Raw genomic sequence first — 20910 nt, 5'->3', positions numbered from 1 at the left:
CCGCGGCATGTGGGATCTTCCCGGACCGGGGCACGAACCCGCGTCCCCTGCATCGGCAGGCGGACTCTCAACCACTGCGCCACCAGGGAAGCCCTTTTAATTGAAGTATAGTTAATTTACAATGTTGTGTTACTAAGTTATTTGCCTTAATCTTTCTCTAAATAGCAAACTCCACCAGCGCATTTTAAAACATTGCCTACTTTACAGAAATTCATTTTGAATACAAACGTAGAAACACCTCATAGAGCTTATTGCATTGAGTTGTTGACTCTCTAACCAGTAGGTTTTATATTTTGTCTTGAAAGATGGACCCTGTATTGTCAACATCAGTTCCAGTGTACTCATTGAGACTGGATAAAGAGTATGAAGTGCGTGTGAGATCCAGACAACGAAACTCTGAAAAATATGGCGAGTTCAGTGAGGTGCTCTTTGTAACACTTCCTCAGATGAGGCCATTTGCATGTGAAGAAGGTAAACCTAAGAGATTAAGATGGAAGCCAACATGGTTTTTGTCAATATACAGGGATGGTTAGGGTGTTGTCCAGATCAAGATACGTTAGCATCAATTGTCAGGATGAGGGACCTTGAGTTCACTGCCTCTAACAGGTACTCTCCATTACAAAAGAGGAAGGAGGATTTCATTTTTGAATTATTCAGGAAAAGTCATGGGGTAGGTGCAAGTTAAAGAGCAGAAGATACACTAAGCTACTGATGGAGGGGGTGGGGTATCTCTGGATAACGGAATTGCAGGTGATTCTTTTCTTCATTTCTTTATTTCCTTGTTTCTATATTTCTAGTATTTTCTATGAGTTTGTTTTGCACTTATAATCAGAAAAAAAAATGTTTTTCATATACACAGTGAAGAATTTCTGAATCTGGATGGATGGCTATCTATGTGGCACCTTAGAGAATTCCTAATATTGAGTCAGCATAAGTAGTCAATGGCAGGTGTTTATTGGTTTTAGAAGGTTTGGGTGTGGCTTTTACCTGGAGGAAGGCTTAATAAATCATGTGCTAGATACGCTCAAGAGTGACAAGGAATATTTGAAGATCCTATATAAAAGAAACATAAACATATAGTTTAAAGAAATGAGACCTATGAATTCAGAATAAAAGAATTTAAATTTTTGGATACAGAAATAAAGAAGGCTGCTTAACAATGAATAGTAAGTGTATAAAGTATTGTCACTCCCAAATGGGAATTGGCTATAACTCATCCCCATTAAAAACAGAAGGTTTACAGTGCCACATGAGGGTCTGAGGTTTGTTAATGAAACAATCACAAGCTACAGAGAAATTAAATTTATATTTCTGCACTTACAGTACAGGTAGAATCCGCGATACTATATAACACAAATGAAAATCTCTATAGTACAGGTAGAATCCGTGATACTATATAACACAAATGAAAATATCTATAGCACCATCTTTTCCAAGCTCTACTCAACAGGCTTGTTGTTTCAAATGATACTTGATACAACGAAATTCAGGTTAAAAGCACATTTGCCACATGCCCTTTAAGCTTACTGTGATGGCATTTAATTCCTTAACAAAAACATTTTTTAAACAAGCTTTTCTTCTCTGTTAAAAAAGAAAAAAATTAAACTCTCGCTTTATATTATGTTCCTGAGTATATCATTGATATGAAATTATAGGTACCACAACATACAAAAAAACGATATCCTCTCCCCCACTAATTCTTTATAATATGCATAACATCTCCCTTGGGGCTTTTAATAACTGAATAAGAAAATAAATAAAATATTACAGCATAAAAGCCTACTTTAATAAAGCAACGTTAAGGTAAATTCCACCTTAAAAGCAGTCAACCTCTGCCACTGCGGCACTTGTTCTTGAGAAATGAAATAGAAGTTTTACAGACTCCCACAAATTTGCTACAAATTATACTAAAATCTAAAGATGGGAGTCCTAGTACTGATCTTCTTCTGTCAAACAATATTTTTTTAAGCAGAAAATGTATGCCCTGCATGTCTAAAAAGTTTCAGTAATGATTCAAAAGTAAAACTCTGCCCCCATCTTTTTGATGGATCCTCAATCTGGAGGATAAAAAATATCACCACACCTTTAAAAAAAAAAAAAAAAAACCAAGTGGACATTATTTAGGAAAAGTAGTATATTAACAGGCATCAAGTTTTCCTAGAGCTGAAGCATTTTAATGACATACCCTGAATACATAAGATGCTTAAAGCAGTTTGTTTGTATAAACATGGATTGTGCTTAAACTGTATGCTGTTTCTTTACTTTGATTTTCTTTTTTTGGTACATGAAAGGATCTGAAGAAGTGGATAGAGGTGTTCTTGGAACAGAAAATACTAAGTCATTGCACTCTATTTCGGTGGTTAGCAGATGAAATCACTGACTCTACTAGATGAATACAAATTAGGAAATTTTTTTATGTGGAACAGGAGAGTGAATGTAAACTTCAACTACTCATAGTTCTGTGAGTGAGATGTTGTTCTTATGTTTTTCAGATTTCCGGTTTCCATGGTTCTTAGTTATTATCTTTGGAATATTTGGACTAATGGTGACATTATTTTTATTCATATTTTCTAAACAACAAAGGTAAGTGTGATATAACATACTTTGATATGTTTTTGCCAGTTATTTAGCAAACATACATGTTTCCATTTATTGTTCGATGTTTTCTTTTGTGAATCATGAGTGAAATATTTCAACCCAGTGAAACGTTATCTCCAGTTATACATTTACCACTTTGTTGTGTTCATCATAGAGACATCACAGGTCTCAGCTCTATCTGGAAGGTTGCATAGGACATTAAGAGGCTGAGGCTAGTGACTGTACACCTTGTGATATGTACCTCCTCAAAGTTCTGAAAAAATTGGCTCATTTATTCCAGGACCATAAGGCAGCAGTGAGGCTTTGGCTGAGTCTGACACAGTCCTAATGTAAGAGGAAATTTAAGTGGTAAACTAAAACCACCTAGATAATTCAATCTAATAAAACCTTTTTTGACTTCATATGATGATGATTTTAAGTAAATTTGGGTTTTATTGAAATTGCTTAGATAGTTATGATTTGGTATTTCATCTGCTTTTGTCAACACAGATAAAATTCTAAGCTTGAAGAGATTCCATTCTGCATTCTCTTGCAGTCAAAAGGCAGGTTCCAGTTATTATTCTGTCACTGCTGTTTAATCTCATTTGAGTCCCTTAATCTCTCTAGGCCTCCATGTTCTCATGGGTAATTTGAGGGTGTTGGATTATATGACCTTTAAATTTCCCTTAAGCTGTAAAGACTAATTATTCTATTTTCATTCTTGAAAGAATCTCAGTACAGACTACAGGAACTATTAATACAAAACGTAGAAAAAGTTACTGGTACTGGTCGCCAGTTTTCTTACATTCAGAGTATTCTTTTTTTTTTTTTAACATCTTTATTGGAGTATAATTGCTTTACAATGGTGTGTTAGCTTCTGCTGTATAACAAAGTGAATCAGCTATATGCATATGTATATCCCCATATCTCCTCCCTCTTGCGTCTCCCTCCCACCCTCCCTATCCCACCCCTCTAGGTGGTCACAAAGCACCAAGCTGATCTCCCTGTGCTATGCAGCTGCTTCCCACTAGCTATCTGTTTTACATTTGGTAGTGTATATAAGTCCATGCCACTCTCTTGCTTCTTCCCAGCTTACCCTTACCCCTCCCCGTGTCCTCAAGTCCATTCTCTATGTCTGCATCTTTATTCCTGTCCTGCCCCTAGGTTCTTCAGAACCTTTTTTTTTTTTTTTTTTTAGATTCCATATATATGTGTTAGCATACGGTATTTGTTTTTCTCTTTCTGACTTACTTCACTCTGCCGGACAGTCTCTAGGTCCATCCACCTCACTACAAATAACTCAATTTCATGTCTATTTATGGCTGAGTAATATTCCATTGTATATATATGCCACATCTTCTTTATCCATTCATCTGTCGATGGACACTTAGGTTGCTTCCATGTCCTGGCTATTGTAAATAGAGCTGCAAATGAACATTGTGGTACATGACTCTTTTTAAATTATGGTTTTCTCAGGGTATATGCCCAGTAGTGGGATTGCTGGGTCATATGGTAGTTTAGAATATTCCTTAAGTCCCATGGGTTAATCTTGCCCCTTCTCCTAGAATTAGGGTAGCTAACACTCTGTTTGTTTGCCTAGGACTTTCCTGGTTTTAGCACTGAAAGTCCTGTGTCCAGGCAAACCAAGACAGTTGGTTACTCTACCTGGAACTAAAGACGTCTCCAGGTGAAGCCAAGACGCATCTACAAATCAAAATAGGAACTATGTGAATATATTGTAAAAGCTTTTTAATTTGTATTCTGAAGCTGTATAGCATTTGTAAACATCAAAATAGAATTTCAGTAGAAGAATTCTCAGAATTCTAGAGTTCCAGAGAGTCAAGCATGCTAAAAGTCTCCAAGTGAATGTAGGAAGGGTTATTATAGTAGTTTCATCTCCAATTTTATAATGTAAGGTCAGGAGAAAACAAAATTCCCTCTGTAGAATTTTATTTTCTCTCTAACTTTCTAGCAACATTACTATCTTACAAACACAAGTATTATAAAGCAGGATAACACACTTTTCAATTGGGGGGGAGTTAGTAAATAAGTAAATAATTATTTAGGATTTTAAGTAATTTATATACTTAAGCAGTGCCAACAGCAAAGGAGTCAAATTATTCTGTTGATTAATTTGAATTCACTGATCTGTACAGTTAGGCACTGGGCTAATTTATGTGTACCTGCAGTAGACAAACCCACTATGTACATAATGGAATTTACTTTTAACATTAGTTGTCAATTTCGAGTCATCATGAAGACCAAGCAGATTTGTATGTTGCTTAAAATTACATTAGTTAACAATACCTGGAAGAAGAAAATAATCCTCCAAATAGAATTTCAAAGGAAATATATTAACCTTTGTCTAAAAGAGTGTTTTCTATGAATAATGAAGTTCTTAACTATGACGCTTGGTCAAAATCACCAAATTGGGAAAAATTTTGGAAATCTATTTGTACTGCCAAATTTCCTGTTCTAAATTAAGTTTTCCGTGGAAAACAATTAACCTTTCTTTCTTCATGTACCCATAAAAACCCTTATCATTGTCTAAATTTCCATGTTCTAATGAAAGTAGGAAATGGTAGAAAATAGCTGACAGCAAGTGTGGAAAGAACAATTAAAATGAAACTCAAAGAATGAGGTGCTATGCCAGTTTACCCCAGAACTTCAGGACTGTAAAGGACTTCAGGTGCTCTTTGTCTTTGCTTGAGGTTTTGTTAGTTCACAAACCAAGCCACTCTCCCTTTCTTAGTCCAGATCATTAAGAGTCAACTCTAGCAAAATTTATAGTGTAATTTGGATTTGAATAAAATGATAGAAAAATCAGAAACGTAGTTTCATGCCAGTTTATCGTTGTTCTATACTCTGTGGCTTCCACCACATGACCTACTCCAGCCTTTAAGCTATGACTAATCCAGGAAGAAATAACTGAATCAACATAAAAAAGAAGCGACAAACTGGCAACCTGAAAGCCAAATTCAGCCCACAGATCCATGTTTTGTTGTTTTATGTTCTTTTGATTTCGGAGTAAAGGTTTTCCTGCAAAGTGTTTATAAAACAGGGAATTTTCACACAAAAATCCAGATTACCAGATTATCTTTAAAAACAGAGACCTAGTGAAACTGGGCTGATATTCCTGCATGGCAACATGTGCTGAAGCAGAGGACCAGCAACCATCCCATTTGCAAAGGGCATATGTTCTCTGTCACCATTCCCATCCCTCCCTATGACTTTGTACCAGGCCCGCTATATTCAGTTGCATGACTGGCTTGGGTCCTCCAAGCTGCAGGGTCTGCCACCCTGACCTAAAGTCAACCACAACTCCTAGAAAGCTATCAACAAGTACCTAAATGCATCATCTGCTTCAAAAAAAAAAACAAAAAAGAGGCACCCATACAGAGTTAAGCGTTAGACATTTAGGAAACTTTGCCTCCTGTAACTGGGGTTTTGTTGCATTTTTCTATGTGTTTGAACCTGTGAACTATTCATTTAGAGATGCAGAACCAAGTTAACCCATCAGCGCGACAGAAGGCAAAGGGCCCAGGTTTGGGAGTCAGCTGCTTTGGATTTGAGCACCAGCTGAGCCAAGTATCAGTGTGTGATTTGAACATGTTCCTTAAATATCTAAATCTTTCCACAGATAATGTCTTCTGCTTCCCTGGTAGTGGTAAGGATTAAATGAAATGTTCAGTGCAGGCGTTGACAAAGTTGTTTTAAAAATGACCAAACACTAAATTTTTAGGCTTTCTGGGCTATCTCTGTCACCACTACTCAGCTCTGCCACTGTGGCATGAAAGCAGCCATAGATGATATGCAAACTATTTTACATAGATAATATGTAAAATGCACATGACCATGTTCCAATAAAACTTTATTTACAAAAACAGAGGGCAGACCACATTTGGCCCATAGACCGTAATTTGCCGACCCAGAGTTTACTGCAAGATACATCTCACAGTGGTTTATCAGAAGCATTCAAAAATGGTAGCAGTTACTAGTAACATGAATTTTTTCTATAACTTCTATTCATCAGTAACAATTTAACACTGTCCCACAGAGTAAACCTAGTGGAGTCTACTCAAACACAACTTATGGAATTTGGCTTATTCCTTGGATTATGTAAAAAGGTGGTGGAAACATTCAAAAAACGTTCATTCACACTAAGTAGAATATCAGCTGATACCCAAAAATCAGATTGGAATGGCTAATCTCTGAGCTTTATTCCAGAGCCACAATGTTAATTTTTTTCCTTTTTTCTTTTAATTGGAGTATAATTGCTTTACAGTGTTGTGTTAGTTTCTAGTGTACAGTGAAGTGAATCAACTATATGTATATATATATATATATATATATCTCCTCCCTCTTGGACCTCCCTCCCCCCCATCCCACCCATCTAGGTTATCACAGAGCACCAAGCTGAGCTCCCTGTGCTATACAGCAGGTTCCCACTAGCTGTTTTACACATGGTAGTGTATGTCAAACCTAATCTCCCAATTCATCCCATCCTCCCCTTCCCCACTCTGTCCACAAGTCCATTCTCCATGTCTGCCTTTCTATTCCTGCCCTGCAGATAGGTTCATCTGTACCATTTTTCTAGATTCCACATATATGCATTAATATACAATATTTGTTTTTCTCTTTCTGACTGACTTCACTCTGTATGACAGACTCTAGGTCCATCCACATCTCTACAAATGACCCAGTTTTGTTCACTTTTATAGCTGAGTAATATTGTATATATGTACCACATCGTCTTTATCCATTTGTCTGTCATTCTACATTTAGGTTGTTTCTTTGTCCTGGCTACTGTAAATAGTGCTGCAATGAACATTGTGGTACACGAATCTTTTTGAATTATGGTTTTCTCAGGGTAAATGCCCAGTAGTGGGATTGCTGGGGCATATGGTTGTTCTATTTTTAGTTTTTTAAGGAACCTCCATGCTGTTCTCCATAGTGGCTGTGCCAATTTACATTCCCACCAACAGTGCAAGAGGGTTCCCTTTTCTCCACACCCTCTCTAGCATTTATTGTTTGTAGGTATGTGATGATAGCCATTCTGACTGGTGTGAGGTGATACCTCACTGTAGTTTTGATTTGCATTTCTCTAATAATTAGTGATGCTGAGCAGCTTATCATGTACCTCTTGGCCATCTGTATGTCTTCTTTGCTGAAATGTCTGTTTAGGTGTTCTGCCCATCTTTTGATTGGGTTGTTCGTCTTTTTGATATTGAGCTGCATGAGCTGTTTGTATGTTTTTGAGATTAATCCTTTGTCCATTGCTTCATTTGCAAATATTTTCTCACATTCTGTGGGTTGTCTGTCTTGTTTATGGTTTCCTTTGCTGTGCAAAAGCTTTTAAGTTTCATTAGGTCCCATTTGTTTATTTTTGTTTTTATTTTCATTACGCTAGAAGGTGGGTCATAAAAGATCTTGCTGTGATATATGTCTGTCAGAGTGTTCTGCCTGTGTTTTCCTCTAAGGGTTTTATAGTGTCAGGTCTTACATTTAGGTCTTTAATCCACTTTGAGTTTATTTTTGTGTATGGTGTTAGGCAGTGTTATTTCACTTTTTTTTTTTACATGTAGTTGTCCAATTTTCCCAGCACCATTTATTGAAGAGGCTGTCTTGTCTCCATTGTATATTCTTGCCTTTGTCATAGGTTAGGTGACCATAGGTGCATGCGTTTATCTCTGGGCTTTCTATCCTGTGCCACTGATCTGTATTTGTTTTTGTGCCAGTACCATACTGTCTTGATTACTGTAGCTTTGTAGTATAGTCTGAAGTCCAGGAGCCTGATTCCTCCAGCTCCATTTTTCTTTCTCAAGACTGCTTTGGCTAGTTGGGGTCTTTTGTGCTTCCACACAGATTGTATAAATTTTTGTTCTAATTCTGTGAAAAATGCCATTGGTAATTTAACAGAGATTGCACTGAACCTATAGATTGCTTTGGGTAGTATAGTCATTCTCACAGTATTGATTCTTTCAATCCAGGAGCATGGTATATCTCTCCATCTGTTAGTGTCATCTTTGATTTCTTTCATCAGTGTTTTATAGTAGTATCTGAGCTTTATTCCACAGCCACAATGTTGTTGACTTTAAAACAAAAACTCTAGTTACACTATTAATGAAATAGATAAATGATTTACTCAAACTTATTCAAGAAATGGTTTATTGAGCACCTTCTCTGTGCCAGGAACTGTTCTGAGTGCTGGGGTTACAATCAGGCACAAGACAAGCAGGATAGATATTGAAATGAATTATGGTCAAAAAGTAACTTAAATATTTGGAACAGAAATTTTAAGTGCATCATAGACTTGTGTATACAAATCCATACTGATTAGAGATAGTTCAAGTTTAGTCTGTCCTAACTGAAATGAACTGTGCAATAACACCCTGGTTAATGAGATTGCCTTGGATAATCTTATAATTCATGTGGATTTGTGGTATGAACTTATACCAACCCACTCTTTAAGGGTACAGATAATGTTGGCTTCACATGGATTGGTTCTTTCTCCTCCCCTTCCCTTCCTATACAATTTACAGATGCGATGTATATTAAAATTACCTCCCTTATAACTGACATGGAAATTGGCTTCAGATGGAATTAAATTTCTAACTTCCAATACTAAGACTATCAATAAAAGACATTAAGTTATAAGAAAACTGCATTTTACTTAAATTGGTTTCAGATGAGGGTTTGTTGGGTTTTTTTCTTCTGTAGTTTTGCCTTGTCATTTACTGCTTAATGCTTTCCTCCTCTTTCTCAGATTATACTTATTCCAAATTTTCTGTTACTTTATATTAGTAATAATACTGTCAACATTTTATTTCTGTCTTTTGAAATGAGAATGTATAACTGACATCAAAACAAATTTTATTTTCAAGGATTAAGATGTTGATTCTACCCCCAGTTCCAGTTCCAAAGATTAAAGGAATTGATCCAGATCTCCTCAAGGTAATTAATAAATTACCTAAGTTATACATAACACTAATTAAATGATACCTGAACAATAATGTCTTATGTTGAGACCTTTTGCAAGTTATATGTATTAATTTTATTTTTTGTATTCCTTCTGGGAAAAAAAGTTTTTAAATAATACATCTCAAAATTCTGAGAATGTCTTATGTATTTAAAAGTTCTTGACTACTGGATCAAGATGGCAGAGTAGTAGAATGTGAAGCTCACTGCCTCACACAAATACATCAAAAACACATCTACATGTGGAACAGTTCTCACAGAATATCTACTGACTGCTGGCAGAAGACATCAGACCTCTAAAAGGGCAAGAAAATGTCTATGTAACCAGGTAGGACAAAAGAAAAAAGAAGAAAAGAAAGGAATTGGGAAGGGACCTGCACCCCACCCCTTGGGAGAGAGCTGTGAAAGAGGAAAGATGCCTGCACCCTGGGAAGTCCCCTCACTGTCATGGAGATCAGCCGGGACAGAGTGAGAGTTTTAGAGCCTTGGAGGAGAATGCAGGAACCGGTTTTGCAGCAGCTCGAATGGAGAGAGACTGGCAGACGGTCAGTGCCACCGCTCAGCACTCCCCGGCCGGAGACACACATCCACCCATGTAAGCAGGGACTGGGTGCTGAAGCACAGGCTTCAGAGATTAGGCCCATGGAGAGGACTCAGGTGGTGGGCTGTGCAGAAAGAGCCTGAAGGGGCTGGAGTTTGGTGCAACTGCACCAGAGGATGTACACAGAGGAAGCCTGGGCTACCTTAGAGGCCAGGTACCATTGTTTGGGTGCTGTGCGAGAGGAGAGGCAAGACCTGCCATTGCAGCCTTTCTCCCTGCACGTGCTCTCAGGTTACAGAACACTGCCTACACAAGCTACAGGAGCGATCACAAGCCACCACCACCCCCAACCCCCATGCTTTAAGAGCTGTCATGAGCTGCCACCACCACCCTCGCAGACTCCAGGAGTAGTTGTGAGCCACCTCCCATTGTGTGCTCCGGGGATGCGCATGAGCTGCTACCACCACAGAGAATGCCAGGACCAGGCACCAGCCACTGCATCTGCACACGCCCTATCAAGAGAATAATGGCCAGCACGTGCTGAGGAAAGAGGTGACAGGCATCAATACTAAAAACAGCCCTTGCACCAAAATATTAAATCCACACAAACTACACCGGGACACTCCCACATATAAATAGCCCTCCAAGACCACAGTAGATCATTGTTTCTCCTAAACTCACAGAATAAGAGAAATATAAGGTAAAATGAAGAAGCAGAGGAACCACTCCCAGTTAAAAGACCAAGAGAATTCCCCTGAAAGAACAATGAAACAGACCTCTTCAGTCTAATAGACACCAAATTCAAAAAGGAGATAATGAAAATACTGAAGGAATTAAGAAATGCTATTGACAGAAATGTAGAGTACTATAAAAAGGAACTAGAAACTATAAAAAGGAACCAAAAAAATTTTAAAACTCATTTGCCAAGATGAAAACTGGACTAAAGGCAATGAATAGCAGAATGAATAATACATAAAAATGAGTAAATGACCTGGAAGATAGAATAATGGAAATCACCCAATCAAGACAGCAGACAGAAAGCCAAATGAAAAAAAAAAAAATGAAAGCAATATAAGAGACCTATGGGATAATATAAAGCATGCCAATCTATGCATAACAGAGACCCCAGAATGGGAAGAAAGAGAAAAGGGTATTGAAAATGTATTTGGGAAACTGAAAACTTCCCAAACGTAAAGAAAGAAACATATCCAGGTACAGGAAGCAGAGGGTCCCAAACGAGGTAAAACCAAACAGACCTACACCAAGATTATAATTAAAATGGCAAAAGTTAAAGGGAGGATTCTAAGGGCAGCAAGAGAAAAGTTAATTACAAGGGAACCCCCATAAGGCTATCAGCTGATTTCTGTACAGAAACTTTGCAGGCCAGAAGGAAGTGGCAAGATACATTCAAAGTCCTGAAGGGGAAAAAACTGCAACCTAGGATACTCTACCCAGCAAGATTATTATTTACAATAGAAGGACCGAGAAAGAATTTCTTAGACAAGCAAAAACTAAAAGAATACAGCAATACTAAACCTATCCTAAAGGAAATATTGAAAGGTCTTCTGTAAATAGAAAAGAAGAATATATAGGAAAGAGAAAATCACAATTAGAAAGAAAATCACCTAAATAAGCCAGTACACAGATTTTAAAAAATCAAAATAAATTTCTGTGACATTTATGCTAACCACAGTGAACAGCAAAAGGATGAACATGAAGATGTAAAAGAGGACATCAAAATCATATAATGTGGGGGAGAAGAGTAAGAAAGTGTAAATTTTTTTTTATCATTTCCTAGAATGTGTTTGAGCCTATATGATTGCCAGTCTAAGGCAAGTATCAATAGCTATAGGATGGGGTTTACATACTTGAGAAACAAGGTAACCACAAATCAAAAACATACAATAGACTCACAAAAACCAAAAAGAAGTACAATACAAAAGAAAATCATCAAACCACAAAAGGGAAAAACAAAAAGAAAAAAGGGACAAAGAAGAAATAAAAAATCAACAGGAAAGCAAGGCTTAAAATGGCAATAAATACATATCTATCAATAATTACCTTAATGTCAATGGACTAAATGCTCCAATCAAAAGACACAGAGAGGAAGATTGGATAAAAAAAACAAGAGCCTACAATATGCTGCCTACAAGAGACCCAATTTAGAGCAAAGGACACAGATTGAAAGTGAGGAGATGGAAAAAGATATTTCATGCAAATGGAAATGACAAAGTGGGGATCGCAATACACGTATCAGACAGAATAGACTTTAAAACAAAGGCCATAAAGAAAAATAAAGAAGGACACTTTTACACTCATCACCATATATGCGCCTAGTATAGGAGCACCCAAATACATAAAACAGATACTAACAGACATAAAGGGAGAAATTGACAGGAATACAATAATAGTAGGAGACTTTAACACCCCACTCACATCAGTGCACAGATCTTCTAGAAAGAAAATAAGGCAACAGAGATCCTAAATGATACAATAGAACAGTTAGACCTAATTGATATTTTTAGGACCTTACATCCTAAAAAACAGAATATACATTCTTTTCGAGTGCACATGGAACATTCTCTAGGATTGACCACATACTAGGGTACAAAACAGACCTCAACAAACTTGAGTACAGAAATTATCTCAAGCATCTTTTCTGACCACAGCAGCATGAAACTAGAAATCAACCACAGAAAAAGAAAATGACTACTAAACAATATGCTACTAAAAAACCAGTCAACAATGAAATCAAAGAGTAAATTTAAAAATACCTTGAGAAAAATTACCATGAAGACACCACTGTACAAAATCTATGGGATGCAGCAAAAGCAATTCCTAGAGGGAAGTTCATAGTGATACAGGCCTTCCTCAAAAAAACAAGAAAAGTCTCAGATAAACAACCTAATCTACCACTTAAAAGAAGTAGAAAAAGAACAGACAGAACCTAAAATCAGCAGAAGGATGGAAATAATCAAGATCAGAGAGGAAATAAATAAAATAGTGATTAAAAAAATAGAAAAAAAACAATAAAACCCAGAGCTGGTTCTTTGAAAGGGTAAACAAGATTGACAAACCTCTGGCCAGGCTCACCAAGAAGAAAAGAGAGAGAACCCAAATAAACAAAATAAGAAATGAAAAAGACATAACAACTGATACCACAGTAATACAAAAACCATAAGGGAACGCTATGACCAATTACATCTCAACAAATTCAACAACCTAGAAGAAAAGGACAAGTTTCTAGAAACATACAGCCCACCAAAATTGAATCAACAATAAGTAGATAATTTGAACAGACTAATCACTAGAGGTGAAATAGAATATGTAATTAACTCCCTACAAACAAAAATCCAGGACCAGATGGCTTCAAAGGCAAATTCTACCAAACATACAAAGAAGAACTCACACCAGTCCTTCTCAAACTCTTCCAAAGAATTGAAGAGGAGGGAACACTCCCAAAGACATTCCATGAAGCCACCATCACCCTGATACCAAAACCAGACAAAGACACCACCAAAAAAGAAAATTACAGGCCAATATCTTTGATGAATATAGATGCAAAAATTCTCAACAAAATCCAACAACACATAAAAAAAGATCATACACCATGACCAAGAGTCATCCCAAGTTCACAAGCATGGTTCAGCATACACAAATCAATGTGATACATCACATAAACAAGAGAAGACAAAAACCACATGATCATCTCAAAAGATGCAGAAAGAGCATTTGACAAAATTCCACATCCATTCATGATAAAAACTCTTACCAAAGTGGGTACCCAGGGAACATATCTCAACATAGTAAAAGCTATTTATGACAAACCCACAGCCAATATAATACTCAATGGTGAAAAGCTGAAAGACTTCCCGCTAAAATCTGGAACAAGACAAGGATGCCCACTCTTACCTCTTCTATTTAACATAGTATTGGAAGTCCTAGCCACAGCAATCAGACAAGAAAAAGAAAAAGTATCCAAATTGGAAGGGAAGAGGCAAAATTGTTGTTTTATGCAGATGACATGATACTATATAGAAAACCCTAAAGAATCCACAAAAAAAACTATGAGAAATAATAAGGGAATTCAGCAAAGTAGCAGAATACAAGATTAACATATAGAAACCGGTTGCATTTCTTTACACTAACAGCAGAATATCAGAAAGGAAATGTAAACAAACAATATTATTTAAAACCTCACCCAAAAATATAAAATATGCTTAAGAATAAACCTGACTGTGGAGGTAAAAGACCTATATGCTGAGAACTATAAAACATTAATAAAGGAAACTGAAGGTGAGTCAAAGAAATGGAAAGATATCCCATGCTCATGGATTGGAAGAATTAACACTGTTAAAATGGTCATACAGCCCAAAGCAAACTACAGATTTAATGCAGTCCCTATCAAATTACCCATGACATTTTTCACAGAACTAGAATAATCCTAAAATTTATATGGAACTATTAAAGACCCAGAGTTGCTAAAGCAATCCTGAAGAAAAAGAACAAAGCAGGAGGCATAACCCTCCCAGACTTCAGACAATACTACAAAGCTACAGGGGTATTGGCACAAAAAACAGACATATAGGTCAATGAAACAGAATAGAGAGCCCAGAAATAAACCCACACACCTATAGTCAATCTTCAACAAAGGAGGCAAGAATATACGATAGGAAAAAGACAGTCTCTTCAACAAGTGGTGCTGAGAAAGTTGGACAGCCATATGGAGATCAACGAAGTTAGAACATACCCTCTCACCATCTCACCATACCTAAAAATAAACTCACAGTGGCTTAAAGACTTAAGACATGACACCACAAAACTCCTAGGACAGATCATAGGCAAAACATTCTCTGACATAAATCATACCAATGTTTTCTTAAGTCAGTCTCCCAAAGCAATAGAAATAGAAACAAATGGGACCTAATCAAACTTACCAGCTTTTGCACAGCAAAAGAAACCATAAACAAAGAGACAACCTACAGAATGGGAGAAAGTATTTGCAAACAATGAGACCAATAAGGGCTTTATTTCCAAAATATACAAATAACTCATACGACTCAACAAAAAAACAACCCAATTGAAAAATGGGCAAAAGACCTAAATAGACATTTCTCCAAAGAAGAAATACAAATGGCCAATAGGCACATGAAAAGATGCTCAACATTGCTAATTACTAGAGAAATGCAAATCAAAACTACAATGAGGTACCACGTCACACCAGTCAGAATGGCCATCATTAAAAACTCTACAAATAACAGATGCTGGAGAGGGTGTGGAGAAAAGGGAACACTCCTACACTGTTGGAATGTAAGTTGGTACAGCCTCTATGGAAAACAATATAGAGGTTCCTCAGAAAACTAAAAATAGAATTACCATATGATCCAGCAATCCCACCCCTAGGCATATATCCAGACAAAACTCTAATCCAAAAGGATACATGCACCCCTATGTTCACAGCAGCACTATTCACAATAGCCAAGACATAGAAACAACCTAAATGCCCATCGACAGATGAATGGATAAAGAAGATGTGGTACATATATACAATGGAATACTACTCAGCCGTAAAAAAAAAAAAAGAATGACATAATGCCACTTGCAGCAACATGGATGCAACTAGAGATTATCATACTAAGTGAAGTAAGTCAAAGAGAAAGACAAATACTATATGATATCACTTATATGTGGAATCTAAAATATGACACAAATGAACCTATCTACATATGAAACAAAAACAGACTCAAAGACATAGAGAACAGACTTGTAGATGCCAAGGGGGAAGGGGTTGGGGGAGGGATGGAGTAGGAGGTTGAGGTTAGCAGATACAAGCTATTATATATGGAATGGATAAACAACAACATCCTGCTGTATAGCATGGAGAACTGTTTGGTATTCTGTGATGAACCATAATAGAAAAGAATTTTTAAAAAGAAAGAAAAGTTCTTCACTAATATATTTGTTATATGGTTTTGTTACTAATTAGTCTCTGAACGTTATGTATTATATCACTTAATTGTTGTGAGTTTTTCATAGATCTTCATTTTCTATTTCCTAGGAAGGGAAATTAGAAGAGGTGAACACAATCTTAGCCATTCATGATAACTATAAACACGAATTCTACAATGATGACTCTTGGGTTGAATTTATTGAGCTAGATATTGATGACCCCGATGAAAAGACTGAAGGATCAGACACAGACAGACTTCTAAGCAATGACCGTGAAAAATCACTTAATATCCTTGGGGCAAAGGATGACGACTCTGGACGTACCAGCTGTTATGAACCTGACATTCTGGAGACTGATTTCAATGCCAATGACATGTGTGATGGTACCTCAGAGGTTGCTCAGCCACAAAGGTTGAAAGGGGAAGCAGATCGCTTGTGCCTTGTCCAGAAGAATCTAAATAACTCACCTTCGAATGATGCTGCCCCTGCTTGCCAGCAGCCCAGTGTTATCCTAGGAGAGGAAAACAAACCAAGATCACTTCTTATTGGCAAAACTGAGTCAACTCATCAAGCTGGCCATACACAGCAACAGCTCAGCAATCCAAGTTCATTGGCAAACATCGACTTTTATGCCCAGGTAAGTGACATTACACCAGCAGGGAGTGTGGTCCTTTCCCCGGGCCAAAAGAATAAGGCTGGGATCTCCCAGTGTGACATGCATCCAGAAGTGGTCTCACCGTGCCAAGCAAACTTCATCATGGACAACGCCTACTTCTGTGAGGCAGATGCTAAAAAGTGCATCGCCCTGGCCTCTCATGTCGAGGTTGAATCACATGTAGAGCCAAGCTTTAACCAGGAAGACATTTACATCACCACGGAAAGCCTTACCACTACTGCTGGGAGGTCTGGGACAGCAGAACGTGTTACAAGTTCTGAGTTGCCTGTCCCAGACTATACCTCCATTCATATAGTACAATCTCCACAGGGCCTCGTACTCAATGCAACTGCCCTGCCCTTGCCTGACAAAGAGTTTCTCTCATCATGTGGCTACGTGAGCACAGACCAACTGAACAAAATCATGCCGTAGCTTTTCTTCGATTTCCCGTGAGCTACATATTTAATGAGTTACCTATTTACTCTAGCAAAGAGTTGGCTAGGGCATGAATGCTTAAACCAAAACAATGTTTAAACCTTTTTTGGAGGGGGGTGGGAGTTGAGGGTGGGGGATACGGATTCTAAATGGCTTTTCCTGAAATGTTGAAACATGATATTAAAGAAAAAGAAGAAGAACCCTTCATCAGATAGATATTCTTGTTGTGAATTGTAAATATTTTAAAGAATTGTCTCAAAGACTGTTTAGTGGCAGTGATTGTCTTGTTATTGTGGGTGTTAATTTTGTGCTACTAAGCATTGAATGGCTATGTTTTTTAATCTATAGTTAATCATGCTTTTTGAAAAAGCGAAAAATCAGGTGGCTTTTGCAGTTCAGGACGATTGAATGCAAATCATAGCACAGGCTAATTTTTTTTAATAATTGGGAACTAAAATTATAGGTAAGAAGACAAGAAATAGTTTGGATATGTAAAACATTTATTTTGACATAAAATGGATAAAGGTATTTTTAATAATTTACACTTTAAGCATGGCTATTTTCTATTACACTATACACGGTGTACTGTAGCTCATGCCGACCCATCTAAAGAATGTAGTAACTGCAGTCTAAAGCTGGTTTAATGCTTTGGTCAACGCACCTGAAGAAAAACTAGTTTTTTACAAGGCCCTTTTTATACCTCCTAAAACTCTTTAAATGATTCTAAAATGATTGTAGTTAGCTGCATTATTGGAATGTGTTCATCTTATCTGAATTTGTAAACAGATATTTGTTAATTTAGAAAACTTTAAAATGTTTGCACAGGTCAACTTATCATGAACCAAAAAAAAAAAAAAAACCCCACAACACAAATGAACAAAAAGCCTTTTCTTACCCAAGTTTTGGTTCATGTCAGAGCACTGCATAATAAGAGAACAGAAATCATAGCTGGTTCCTATTGACCCAGAATGCTTAATCACTGCAGTGCACGGGGAAGGAGTTTCTTAGTGCACTCAGATCATGAGAGTCAAGCCTTAGAACCTCGGCCACAGTGTCTCTTAGTTCATATTTACCTAAGGAAGGAATAGGTACAAGAAGCATTTTGTAAGTTGAAGCCGGTCGAAGTGAAGTTAACCAGATCATGGAATAAAAGTTCAAGAAAACGGTTTTTCTTTCACAGCCTATAGCCAGACACATACTCATTATTCATGGTAGCAAAAAAGAGAAAAAACAAGATTTTAAATCCCCAAGATAACTAAAAAATTTATTTAAACCCATAGCAGAAACTTTCTTCCTTACCAAATCTTTTATAGGATTTACTTAAAATAATAAAAGAAGTTTCATCATTTTGTACTTCCCCTCTGAGTGTATTGGCCTTAAAGCAGGTAGTCAGAAGAAAAAGCAGCAGCCTGAGTAAATTATAAGTTATTGTTCAATATCTTAATAACCTAAACATCATTCATAGGAGCATTGGGATTGCTCCTCAAAAGGTTTGTCAAAAAGACTCATCTCACTCAAGAATGCTTCTCACTTAAGTATTTTTTAAAAGTTAATAAAACTTTAAAGTTAGCTTTAACTTAAATAGTATTTGCCATACCTTTTTAGGAAACAAGCTTAATGGTTGGCAATTTTAAATTCCCTGTTTCTTGCAGGAAGGACAGTGAAAAGCTAGAATTGGGTGTTTAAAGTTCAACATGTTACTTTGTAATAGATGTTTAATAGATTTTCTGCTACCTTGCTGCTACGGTTTTCTCTAAGAGCTACATAATTTAGTTTCATAGACAGTTTCATCAATGTAGAACCTAATTCAACTTAAAACTGTGTGTTTGGGAAAACTATCTTACTATTTCACAATAGGCTGACAACATTTCTATAGCCAAAAATAGCTAAATACCTCAATCGGTCTCCGAATGTCATTTTGGTACTTTGCTGGCCACACAAGCCATTATTCACTAGTATGACTAGTTGTGTCCTGCAGTTTATATTTAACTTTCTTTATGTCTGTGGATTTTTCCTTCAAAGTTTAATAAATTTATTTTCTTGGATTTGTGATGGTATGCTTCTATTGTCAAATACCCACAGGAAAAGCATCCTAAATCAGACTGCATACACAGTTCTTCTCCTTGTAAGGGGAGCATAGCACAGTTGGTTTAAACACAGTAGCAATGTGTGTGAAGATTTTTGTTCTGTGCTGAAATATAGAGCAGAGAAGACAGCTCCAACCCTTTTTTTTTTTTTTTTGAATAAACACAAGCCCAGCTCAAAAATATCCTGCTGGCTTGCCTGGACTCTTAGAGCCATATTTTGGATGCATCAAAGCATGCATGATGCACGTGGGGGTGTTTTTGAAGTGGGGAGAGCTTGAGCATGTTGCCTAGAAAGAGGGGAGGGGTAAACAGTTCTCCCTCTACCATTCACACATTAGAACAAGTCAGTTTGTCAGACTAGCTCCCTGTCATAATGGGAAGCCAATAAGAAGTCAAGTCTGGGAGGGAAGCTGTTTAGGTAGGTTGTTTAGGAGCCTAAGAGCAGTAAAGCCATGAAGCAGAGATTCCCCCATTGGAGGCTCCAGCTCCAAGAAGGGTGAAATCATGATAAAATCAAATCCCATACCCACCAGGTGGGCAGAGCACAAACTGGAAAATAATTGTATCACAGAGGTTCTCCCACAGGAGTGAAAGTTGTGAGTCCCACATCAGGCTACCCAGGCTGGGGGTCTGGCATTGGGAAAAGGAGCCCCAAGAGCACCTGGCTTTGAAGGCCAGCAGGGTTTGACTGCAATACTTCCACAGAACTGGGGGAGGCAGAAATTCCACTCTTGGAGGGCACACACAAGGTCTCATGAGCACCAGGACACAGGGGGAAAAGAGTGACCTCATAAGACCCTAGGCCAGACCTACCTGCTAGTATTGGAGGGTCTCCTGCGGAGGGGGGTGGGGGTGTGTGAGGGGGTGGCTGTGACTCACTGTGTGGACAGAGACACTGGTGGCGGTAGTTCTGGGTAGTACTCATTGGCGTAAGCCCTCCTGGAGGCCACCATTTTCCCACCAAGACCTGGCCCCGCCCAACAGCCAATAGGTTCTAGTGCTGGGATGCCTCAGACCAAACAACCAACAGGGTGGGAACACAGCCCCACCCATCAGCAAACAGGCTGCCTAAAGTGTTCCTAAGCCCACAGCTGGCCACTAAACACACCCATTAACAAGGCCCTGCCCACAGGAGGGACAAGACCCAGCTCTGCCCACCAGTGGGCTGGAACCAGTCCCTCTCACCAGGAAACCAGCACAAGCCACTTAGACCAGCCTCATCCACAAGGGGGAAGACAGCAGAAGCAAGAAGAACTACAACCCTGCAACCTGTGGAATGGAAACCACGATCACAGAAAGACAAAATGAGACAGCAAGGGACTATATCCCAGAGAAAGGGACAAGATAAAATCCCAGAAGAAGGGGGCGGTGGAAAGATGGCGGAGGAGTAAGACGCGGAGATCACCTTCCTCCCCACAAATACACCAGAAATACATCTACATGTGGAACAACTCCTACAGAACACCTACTGAATGCTGGCAGAAGACCTCAGACCTCCCAAAAGGCAAGAAACTCCCCACGTATCTGGGTAGGGCAAAAGAAAAAGTTAATTAAAAACAGAGACAATAGAATAGGGACGGCACCTGCACCAGTGGGAGGGAGCTGTGAAGGAGGAAAGATCTCCACACACTAGGAAGCCCCTTCGCGGGCAGAGATTGCGGGAGGCGGAGCGGGGAGCTTCGGAGCCG

At 38.0% G+C, this 20910-nt stretch overlaps 1 protein-coding gene across 1 annotated transcript in view; it reads left to right on the top strand.

The window, feature by feature from the left end:
* LOC103069416 (growth hormone receptor) overlaps window positions 1-17140 on the top strand; it is a 759777-nt gene extending 742637 nt beyond the window's left edge. Inside the window, exons 11-14 of the mRNA XM_007447633.1 lie at window positions 306-471; window positions 2493-2583; window positions 9462-9531; window positions 16155-17140. Coding sequence (XP_007447695.1) covers window positions 306-471; window positions 2493-2583; window positions 9462-9531; window positions 16155-17132 — 1305 coding nt within the window. The 3' untranslated portion in view covers window positions 17133-17140. The remainder of the gene's footprint in view (window positions 1-305; window positions 472-2492; window positions 2584-9461; window positions 9532-16154) is intronic.
* The last annotated feature ends 3770 nt before the right edge of the window (window positions 17141-20910 follow it).

This window comes from Lipotes vexillifer, unplaced genomic scaffold (genome assembly GCF_000442215.2).
Source record: "Lipotes vexillifer unplaced genomic scaffold, Lipotes_vexillifer_v1.1 scaffold386, whole genome shotgun sequence".
Taxonomy (NCBI): Eukaryota; Metazoa; Chordata; class Mammalia; order Artiodactyla; family Lipotidae; genus Lipotes; species Lipotes vexillifer.
This window is presented reverse-complemented; position numbering and strand designations above follow the sequence as displayed.